The 11,712-nt window shown below is 37.6% G+C and overlaps 1 protein-coding gene across 1 annotated transcript; it reads left to right on the top strand.

Annotated features, from left to right (window-relative positions):
• The first annotated feature begins 9,591 nt into the window (after positions 1-9,591).
• On the top strand, positions 9,592-11,712 carry LOC145004327 (uncharacterized). Its single transcript, XM_078963216.1, has 2 exons — positions 9,592-11,256; positions 11,440-11,712. Exon 1 carries the CDS (start codon positions 9,676-9,678, stop codon positions 11,146-11,148), a length of 1,473 nt encoding a protein of 490 aa, XP_078819342.1. The 5' UTR covers positions 9,592-9,675; the 3' UTR covers positions 11,149-11,256; positions 11,440-11,712.

Raw genomic sequence — 11,712 nt, 5'->3', positions numbered from 1 at the left:
AAGTCCCGGTCCAATTGAGACTTTGGATGATGAGAGTCTTTCCTTATTTGGTAGATTTAGACATTACCACAAATGAAGGAATCAATTTCATATTTCCACTCTTGCTATTAATGGAATCATATAAGCAACAATTTTCCCTCAAATGCCATTGTAAGGATATTTTAAAATAACTAAAGTCAAAATTTTTTCTTTATTTTAAAACTTTGCGGAAAACTTATCCTTACAATCCATATGAAAACTTGTTGTTATCTATTCCTAAGCAATATCTCATAACTCCTAAGAAGTAGCTCAAGAATCCGATTTTCAAACTACGCGATAGAAATCCATCTACGCGATCAGATTCAGCATATTCTTTCTTTAAGTTCCTTTACTTTTCTTTGATTCTTAAAACATTACCATGTGACCCAGTCACATCATACATCAAGAATCTCAGAATAGAAACATAACAGAGTTAGAGTAGTGGACTTTTACCTGAAGTAGAGTCAATCTTATCGACTTTAACATCCTTAGGTAAATTAGGCAGCTTCGCAACTAATGACTCTTACTTTGGCAATATAAACATATGGACCCTTTGATAATGGTACACAGGACTATTACATACTTAGCTTTTCTCTTTACCATTTGTTCAACCGAGTTGACTATGGCCGATCCCTTTCCATTGGGAAGAGAATGCTTTTTCTGGATTTCCTGTGTCACTATTGTCAATGTCCATAAAGTTTCAGAAAGTTGATCTTAGCAAATAGATAAGATCATTAAGGGTCTTGTCATAGTCTGTTTCATAGGTGTTTCAAAGGAACTCACTATGTGACTTAGAAAGTAGTTGAGCCACTAACTTTCTCAAGACTTTGACACCCAACTCTCTCGGCTTGTCAATATGAGACTACATCTCCAAGATGTGATCACACCTAGACCTTGCCTTGCCATTAGGGCTTGAGTGATCTTAAACTTTTCAAGAACTTGTGGGTTAGGGAGAATAATTGGAGGAGGAGAAAAAAGTATGATATCCATGGAACATCATCTTCATTAGGAATGCTTGTTTCAAGAGATTTGGGAAGATCATAAATGTCTAAACCAGACATCTTTTGGGAGATATTCAAGATAGTTGATCTAAAGTCCTTAATATGACACCCAATATGAAATATTAAGGCTAGGACCCAACAAACTATTTTATAACTTAGAAGAGGTATGTCGTAATCCAAGCTATAAAACAATTTGAAGGTAGGTGAATGACGATTCACCAATTTCCACCAAGATAAACGAAATGTATTATTAGGTTTTAATTGGATTTGAAACTCCTAGATCTTTTGAGATTCATTGAACTGTTCAATGGCATGTTTCAATCTCGAGTGTGCCCTTCAGGTTTTGTGACTGGGATGCCGAGGATCACAAAACAAGGTGTGAAGTAACCATGCAAATTACTGGGTACCCTTAAGTGTTTATCCCTCAATCGATGTGCCGGTTAACCACACACGCTCCATCGATACTATGATAAACATTAAGTTACCCTTTGCCTACCTTGTTAAATACGAGTTAGTGTGCCGGTTAACCACACACGCTCCACTAACCGACTTAAAGAAAGTGCAAAGTGTAATTTCATGGATTAGCACCTTATTCACATTTTCTCTAAGTAACTAAGATTGGGTATTTATAAGAGTTTAGTTACTTAGTATTTATCATTAATACTTTTAATGAAGGGAGAATTATAGTCCTGTCAAACCCGTTCGGCTAACGACCCTCCACCAGTCAAGCAAGCGGTGGGTGAGAGTGGACACCCATTAAGTTGCCATTTTATAGGCAACAACCTTATACCCACCTTATAGACCGGCTTCGTGAATGAGGCGTACTAGCGGTAAGACCGACTTTACTCTTATACATATATATATATATATATATATATATATATATATATATATTATTAACTTATAATATTATAAAGTATAAGGGTTGAATTTTAACTTTTAAAATTCTAAGGGCTAACTTGGAATTAAAGTATTCATAAGAGAAAACTTTACAAATTCCAAAACTTGAAGGCAAGTTTTGAAACTATTCAAAACTAATTAATTCCATAACTTATGTATTTAAAGTAGTTTTAATCCAAAAACTCTTCAAGTTCCATAACTTGTGGACAAATTATGGAAGACTTTAAACTAATAAAGAATTAACCTTTTCTTTATTTTATAACTTATGGAATTAATTAAGGTTACATATTTTATTTATTTATTTATTAATGAAGTGACTCTTGAACCTCCATAACTTAAGGACAAGACTCTTCATCTTTTGTAACCATTGCCAACTTTTATGAGTTTTTATGAAACTTAAATGTGACTTTTATATAACTTGAGGACAAGTTACAAAAACACATTTTAGAATCAACTCTTAGATTAATTTGGATTAAAAACAACTTTTTCACTCAACTTTTCTAGTAATCTAAGCAACTCATAAGAACAAGATAATTCAAATCAAACTTTTTCATGTAATTAGTCTAACCTTTAAACTAATACAAAACATGAATCTATTGACAATTATCTTTGAAAATGGATTAGCATGAACATTACCACATTAAAAAACAAGTTTATAAGTTCAAAACAACTTAGGGTAATGTTCCTAGTCCATTTCTAGCCAAAAACCTCGAAGATATGCTGTCTGGGGTCCAACTCGTCGAGTGCATGAACACAACTCGGCGAGTTGGATGCATTTTGCCTTGGAATCGTCGAGTCCCTTCATGGACTCGGCGAGTCAGCTGGGCTGACAGCATCAAAACTCGATTTTTCAGCTTCTATTGCAGGTATAATAAGAAAACAAGCCTAGGCTCTGATACCACTGTTGGGTTATGAGCATTCTAACACTCCTAAGTGTACATGCAACCCTAAATACCTTGGATCTATGTTTTCTCTATTATACATACAAATATGAACATCCAAGGTATTATCCTAATCTAGCATACAAAACTATTAATATAACAAGATAGAATACATACCTCTTTGATAGTGCTTGTCTTCATGAAGCTTGAGTGCTTAGTGCCCCAAGTGTGACACCTCAAATGGTTCACACAACACCAAATACACTTGGAATAAATTGAGAGAATTCTACACTTCATAAAATCGGCTAGCCCTCTCTAGAATAATCTAGTGGCCGATTTTGGTCAAGAATAATATCTATATATAGTGTTACAATTAGGGTAAACTCTAATTGTCATGACTTTCCATTTCCTTGGATCCATGGGTTCAAATACACCATGGAGCATCCATGGAGCATCATATGGGTTTTGGCCCAACTAGATAATCCATGGAGCATTAGCCCACTATATAAGTATGGATGATTTACACAATCAACCCATATATTTAATTAGTCTTCTTTTGATCACTTAATTAATCCTAGATTAATTCTTGATCAATACTAATTAAATAATCTTATTATTCTTATTATTAATATACTAGAACTTATAATATATTAATAACCATAAGTGTCTTATTTCTCTCATTATAGTCTATCCAAGTGCATGATGCCATGCAACCCAAATGGACCATGCCGGGTCGGGTCAAGTCTTACCAATTATAGTTATGGACTTAGACATTAATCCAACACATAGAATGGTCTCAAAACGTTTGCCGCCCAACACGGGGTACCATTGGTTGTTGGATAACATGATCCATCCTTTGAAAGAGCATTGGGAATGATCCCTGAGTTAAACTACCCTACTCCAATGACTTGACTAGGGTGGGTTTCAGATTGACTCCAACGATAGTATGACGAAAGTGATTGAACAAAGAGTGACATGGAAGTTAGCCGACTGTCAATATCATTGATGTTTACGATGTAATAAGTCTGGGAAAATTGACCTTGTAGTAGGTCTTACATCACATCCGGAGTAGAAAAGTCCTTGATAGTATAAAGGCCTAACTAGAAGTACTTACAGTACAAGGTAATCACATAAAAAAAATGCTACACAAAACACAGACATGAATACGGTTCTTTAAAACAAAGAAGGAAAGTAAGGCATTTTCTACTAACGACGGTTACCCCTATGGTGAACCCTTAGTTCGGCTAGTTCACATTCCAAATCAAGCAGGTATCTTTCGTACACCCTCTGGCGTACTCGGAGCTATGACTTTGGCTCGAGTTTCAGCTAGGGCTTGCAGCAGGGTCTCATGGTTCCTCTTAGATTTCTTACGTGGGTGTTCAAGTGATTGGTGCGGATGGTATGCATTCTTGCGTTGGCATTAACCTTTTCGATACGATGGAGAGCCGTCCTTCGCTGTATTTCGTTTCGGGCGACTCTATGGATCAGGATTTGTAGAACTCTGTCTGTTAAGCTCCCTTCATTTACGTTGTAGAAGCTTCGGTCTCCATTAAACGACATAAGTTTATCTTGCTCTTCGCTCCATGTTTCCAAGCATTCTACCCAAGGAGGCGTCGGTCCATGAAAAGTTGGATGAGGGTTAGGATTTGGAATGAGAGCTACCGGGGGTAGGTTCTCAACCTCGGGTTCGGAGTTATCATCATCCGATAGGTCTTCGGCATGTTAATCATTCAAAGGGATTGGATGATCATTCTCGGGTTCCTCTCCAAGCCATCCAACATTGCCTTCGTTTAGAAGGTACGGGTTGCCATGGGGATGGAGTCCAACCATGTTATCTATACGAGAATTGGGGTAAGAAAATAATTATTAGACGAACTATCTAGATAATTATTAGATGTTCTTTATCAGTTATGTCAATACTTGTGTAGTATATACCAGTTATATGAAATCAAGGCAGGATAGTCTTTCGAATAGGTGACCCTAACTCCAAATCCACAATCCAACTAGAACAGGAAGTAAAGCAAAGGTTACGGATTCTGAGTCTATAACGCCTAAATTTCATATAACCTTAGCATATCCACTTAAGAACTATCAACCTACTTGATAGAGACCTGTTTAGTTCTCATGTAAGTACTTATAGTAACACAAAATACTCCCATAGTATTTTAAACTCATGTTCCGTTCTAATGTTCTCATCGTGGTAGTGTTGGTAAGTTTTTAGACTTGTTGCCATATCACAACCATTCTTGGGCATGTGCTAATCACTCATCAGACCAGCATAGTTGATCAGGCTATGCCACTCCCAAAACTGACCATACATCCCCGAGCTTACTTGTGATATCCAACAATCGTAATACTTTTGTTCTTGTCATTGTGACACGTATTTTAGTATGAATGTAGGTATGTATACTTAGTTAAATATTTTATTATTTAAAAGTATAAACTCTTGGTCAAAGTATTTTTAATCCCATTGTATTTATAGTCTATATATCTTTTATGGGTTGTTATACTTAATTCACTATAAACAATGCTCTGATACTAATCTGTCACACCCCCAAACCACGGATGGCGGAAACGTCCGGGGGTGGAGGACTTCATGTATAGTATCACAACAACGTGTATAATAGTGTTCAAAGTAAATACAACCATCATAAATATAATTGAACAAGTTACACCAAAGTATATGTTTACATGTTTCGCTCAATTACATTATGATGACAAAATGAACTGTATGACGATTTAAAGTCCCATCCTCAAAATGCGGTTGGTTTTCCTGTTTCACTGATTTCTTGAGAATACAAGTAGTTTTGAAAAAGTGTCAACAATTAAGTTGGTGAGTTCATAAGCTTTTGAAAGTAAGAGTTTAAAAGCCGCTCTTTTCAATGAGTTGTATGTTACCAAGAAAATCCAATATTTTCCTTATAAAACTTTATGTAGTCTTAAAACCCAAGACTGGATGTACGTGTGAGTTTTGTGTTATGCGATCTCAAATACTGAGATAGATGCGTACCAGTAAAATCCGTACCTATCGTTATTAAAAGTGGTTTTTGTATCAACATGAAAACCCTTTTTGATTTATAAAATCCCGTATACTTTAATTTTTGTTAACTCCCTATGTGGGTCATTATAACAAAACGAAGATTAACCGGTACTTTGTAATGTACCCCTTTCTGTATAAAACCGGTACTTTGTATTCGTACCCCATTTATATGAAGACCCGGTACTTTGTGATGTACCCCTTTTGTATAAACCCGGTACTTTGTATTCGTACCCCATTTATATGAAGACCCGGTACTTTGTGATGCACCCCTTTTGTATAAACCCGGTACTTTGTATTCGTACCCCATTTATATGAAGAGCCGGTACTTTGTATTTATACCCCATTCCGTATGAAAACCTTTTGTAATGTACATGAACATAAATTATACCTATTATAGCTTATCAAAATGTTTATAATGTATATGCGATCTAACAATACATAGTATAGTGTAGTTTGTTTGTTTGTGGTGTATAAGAACCCTTTTATTAAAACACATTAGTGCTACGAATCCATAAACTATGCTTATTATAGCTGAATGTATGTGTTCTAAATGAATGAAGAATCTTCTCATGAATGACTATTTCAGTTTATGATGATAAACTAACAAGGAAACACATTCAATATTTAGAACTTCTTGTTATACACTTTGCTCAACTTAATACAAAGTGTTATGAAAGTTATAAGCTGTTAACTAGTTTTTATCCTTTCTGCGCTGTTTTAGAAAAATCATAGAAAACTCATATGAAGTTGAAAACTGATTCCGTAAATTCTGGAAGTTCAAAAAATGTGTCTAGTTTATTCATAATTTTTATTATGATTTTTAGGAGTCTTTAACTAGTCTTAAAAGGTTCATATTGACAGACTGGTCCCAATTTGTTTCTGAAATGATAAGCAGTTTTGTAAAACTCACCATATATCGTAGAAAAATCGTGTGGAGATGTGGAAGTAGTCATTTTAAAGGTATAAACCTGAACTATTCGCATCTAATACAGTTTTGAAAACAAAAATGTTTAAGTCGACCAAAACAGTCCGTGAATGGGGGTAAACTTTTCTGATGAAGGCTATTAAATGAGTTTAGTTGTGTTCTTAGTGTTTTAACTTGTATTCCCCCCCCCCCCCCCCCTTAAAACTTAAGAAAAACATGAAAAGATAGGGATATGAACTCAACTTATGTGATTTCAGTGGGTGAATGTTGAAGAAATGAAGTGTTCAACTCAAGAACACTTGAAGGATCACTTGAAGATTTGAGAATCTAACACAATAATGATGGAGTTTGTGTAAGGAGTCAATGATTTGTGTAAAAGGAAATGTAATGACCATAAGGAGGGTGATGATACTTACCAAATGAAGATGGAAAGATTGAACAAATGGCTTGGAAATCTCAAAATTATATGAGAGAATTTGAGAGAAAAGATGTGTTTGATCTTTGGTGGAAATGAAAGAAATGAGTAAGAATGAGGAGAGAGGGTGAGTTTTCAGCCTTTGATTGGTCAAATGGTGGGGAAAGTACCCTTGAATGACTAATTATGGTGGGGGACAATAGTTGGCCATGGAGTGGGGTGTTACACACTAAGTTAAAGTCAACACTCTACCACAAGATCTTATTTAATAGATTTTATTCTTTAATAAAGATTTCCTTAAAAATATGTTGAATTTATGAATATATGGGTCCTTATATGACAAAATATGAATTTGGGTGAAAATTCCGCTTTAAAATGATGAAAAACGGGCTTAAAACGGAGTTGTGGTCGAAAACCGGGAGAAAAAGAGGAAATTTCGGAATTTTGGGCGAGGTCTCGGCCTCAGCAGCCAAGAACCGAACAACATGTGAGGATCTGGGGGAGGAGGCTGTGGTCTGAGGGGGTTCTAATGCGGGCATGGTTGCGACTCGCTTGCTGCGGTCGGGGCTGCGGCTCGCACGCTTCGATTCCAGCCCAAGAGGGTCCGACCTCTAAGAGGCTTCGGCCCTAGGGGAGGTTCCGGATCCTTTCGCCCGTTCTAACCTCGTTTTAAGCGATTTTTGACCCGGTTAAGGGTCGGAATGACCCGAATGACTTCTAAAAGTTACGGGAACTATTGAGAGAGATTTGGGAGAGATTTCAAATAGAAAGAGATAGAGTGAAAACGATTGAGAGAGGTTTCGTTTGTGACCTTTTTGAGTGTCCGACTTCGCAATGCAAGGTCTGTAAACCCCGTTACGCCACGTTTTAGCGTCTTACACACTCCCGATGAGTGTGCATTAGTGTTTTATCGCTTTGGTTCATGGTTTACCGTATTTAAGGCTTAGGAAATTCAATCACATGGATTTTCCAAATGTGTTTTCTCATCATAATAGTGAGTTGTACAGAAATTACCTAACGTAAGCCCTAGTACACAAGGGTTAATTGAGTAGACTGGTTTGACTTGTTCACTTTATTTGACTTTGACTTGACCGAAAATTGATAGTTGTCACACCGTCTATCCTTGGCATTTCTCCTTGCTTTTTTTAACCTTTTCCTTTGGGGTCAACTTTGGTTTCTTGAACAGGTTGAAAAGCTCTTCCATCGAGACAATCGGTAGACTTAACAACTAGATGGTGGGGTTCAGATTGGAAATTTGTGTGGGGTTAGGGTTGGGAAATGAATTGGGTTTTTGTACCGAATCAAACAGATCAAGTTCGAGATTTAGATCGGATAAGGGTTAGGATTGAAAATTTGTTTGGGGCTGGGGTTGGAAAAATGGTATGGGTTAAGATTAGAATCGAGAAGAGTATGAATGGAGTGGATACAACTGTAGAGCGATAATCGAATAATAATAACTAATGGGTTAGTGGATGGTTTGATTGAGTGAACGTTGATAACAAGTCGGTGATAAAAGGTTTTGGTAAAGATGTGTTGTTAGGGTTTGCAATTTTTTTTTGTTTCTCCTTGGCATTTTGGTTTGGTTAGGTGAAGACATTGTTTTTGGTGAATTGAGAAGTTTTTTGACAGAAAAGAATGGTATTATGTGTGGTGAAATGTTGAGGTTTAGGTGTCTATTTAGAGTGGTTGTAAGAGATACTCAAAATTTGAAATTTAAAAAAACAAAGGTTTATTATTATTATTATTATTATTATTATTTACAAAATGGTTATTATTTTATTTTATTTTTTTAAAGCTGGTCAAAATTGTGTTTATTCCTAGTCAAATGCTAACCACCTAACCAAAAGGTTTAACTCTCTCTCTCTCTCTCTCTCTCTCTCTCTCTCTCTCTCTCCTTGATGAGTTCAATCCGACGTGCTCCCTTGCACAAGCCAAGCCAGAGGGCGGTGTTTAGTTCCTCTGGCATGACTTGGCGATCTGGGTAGCGCGAGCCACTCCCCAAAGCTTGACAATCCACATCTCTCTCTCTCTCTCTCTCTCTCTCTCACTCACTAGAGGCCTGACGAGTTCAATCCGATGAGTTCCCTTGCACAAGCCAAGCCAGAGGGCGGTGTTTAGCGCCTTGGCGCTCCGAGTAGCACGAGCTACTCCCCAAAGCTTGATAGTCCACCTCAGCAAGCAACATGCTGAAAATGTATCGGCTAAAATGAAAAAAATTAACTGGTTTATTGAGTTTTTCTCTTAAAAAAAGTTAAAAGTTAAAAATTAATTTTTATTAAATTTAAGTACTTTTATGAAAATTTCATAATATAATAATTGCGAACAATTTCTTAAATGAAATATCATATCTTTTAAAAAAGAGATGCTACCCCACCCATTTGAGGCCACACTTTAGAACTTTTGTCTTACCCCCCCACCAACGGCCTCAACGAGCACTTTCAGAGTGTGGTTTTATTTTTAGATAGACAAGCACTTTGATCTGGGTAAGAGAAACGATGGATCCCCATATCTTCATAGCACGGGCGGAGGCGCAACGGTGGCTGGGTATCGCCGAGAAACTGCTTATGAGCCACGACCTAGTCGGCTCCAAGACATTTGCGATCCGAGCACGAGAGTCTGACCCCAGACTTGAAGCTGCTGATCAGATCCTAGCAGTTGTTGATACGCTCATCGCTGCCGAGAAACAGGTCGTCGGAAATAATGGCGTGCAGCAGCCGGATTTTTACGGGATCCTTCAACTCGTCCAGTTTGTTCAGGACACGGACCACATCGCCTCCCAGTACCAAATGCTCGCCTTCATCCTAAACCCTCATCAAAATCGGTTCCCTTACTCCGATCAAGCGTTTCAGATTGTTAACGAAGCTTGGGCCGTGTTGTCGAACCCTATGAGGAAATCTATGTATGATTCGGAGCTTGATTTTCCGCCGCAACTGCAGATGAACACTATAGGGTTTAATCTCGAGGAACAGCAGCAGCAGCAGCAAGAACAACACAATTTTTTTTCGATTGACTATATGGGGTCGGATCAGCAGAAATCGCCGGAGCAAGAGCAGACGTTTCAAACTAGGGTACAACAAACTCATCAACAGCAGGAGTCGCAGCAGCATAATTTTCTGTCACGAAATCAATCTGCACCTGTTCACGAGGAGGATGAGCAATTGTTTCAGCATCATGAGCAGGAGCAATTGTTTCAGCCACAGGTTGAGCCTTTAGAAGTCATGTCTACACCGTATCAACAAAATCCACCACAATCTCCTCAGCCGCAGCCATCTATGCAATCCGCAACTCCGCCTCCTGCAGCACCACCACAACCTCCGTTATCTTGGCCACAAGCACCATCTCTGTCACAGCCACAGCAGCCACACCAGAAACAGCAACCTCCATTGCAGCCCCAACAACAAGAAGCATGGGTAGAACAAGATGCTGGTCCTGTTCATTCTCCTAATCAAGTTAATAGTAACAATGGTGCAAAGGAGGAGGAAACTGAAACAGAAACAGAAGCAGAAGCTGAGAATGTGGATGAGTCGCCTACATTTTGGACTGCATGTCCTTACTGTTTCTACATGTATGAGTATCAAAGGATCTATGCAGAGTGCACCATCCGTTGTGACAACTGTAAAAGGGCATTTCAGGCTGTAGGTATTTCCTCCCCACCATTAATGGCAGAAGGCCAGGAAGACTATTTCTATTGTTGGGGATACTACCCTTTAGGGGTTTCAATCTCACATCTGCCAAAAACAGCTAAAACGAACTCAAAGTGGACACCTTTTTCACCTCTCCATGATGCCTCAAGTAATGTTCAGAACCATTTCAATAGTAGGGAAGCCCCAAAGAAGAATACTTTTGTGAAGAAGGATTTGGGGCCACGAATCTACATAGATGATATTACTGATGATATCTTTACAGGAATCTCTGAACCTAGTGATGATTCTGATGTTGAATGGAATATGACCAGGGACAAAAGTTGAATATGATATTGTATTTGAAAAAAAAAAGTTCTTTGTCTACAAGAATGGACCAGAAAGATCATATTTTGATCATCTTTTGCTACATGTGCATCTGCTCCGTAAAAAAAGGTATGCATCAGTAGTTTGTGCCATATTCTTCAATTATTATGATTTAGCATCGAGCTTTTGTTTGTTATGATAATTTATGTGATAACCTTTGCTAGATTTAGGTGAAATACTAATATACTATGAAGCTTTCAATTCTATAACTCAGATTTCAATGTTTGATAATCAAAATACTGCATGTGCAAGGTTTCTTTCAAGAATCATCAATCATCACACCAGCTTCTCTAATGTAACACTCAGTAAGAGGTTTGACCATCACTTCAGGAAATTTTGGGAAATCAGAATTCAACTCAACCATGTTGAAGTAACCCCAAACCATTTTTAGGACACTACTTCCACCATTATCATCATATCCATCTGTAGTTGTAACTTGTAAGCTGTTCAACTCCTTTTTCCTGCTCTAAAATCTGAATGATTGAAGATTTTTCGATCAATGCTTGCAAGAATTTTAGAACCCCA

Source organism: Lactuca saligna, chromosome 7 (assembly GCF_052625555.1).
Source record: "Lactuca saligna cultivar CGN05327 chromosome 7, ASM5262555v1, whole genome shotgun sequence".
In the NCBI taxonomy this organism is placed as follows: domain Eukaryota; kingdom Viridiplantae; phylum Streptophyta; class Magnoliopsida; order Asterales; family Asteraceae; genus Lactuca; species Lactuca saligna.
Note: the sequence above shows the minus strand (reverse complement) of the source record. Positions and strands in the feature narration are given on the sequence as shown.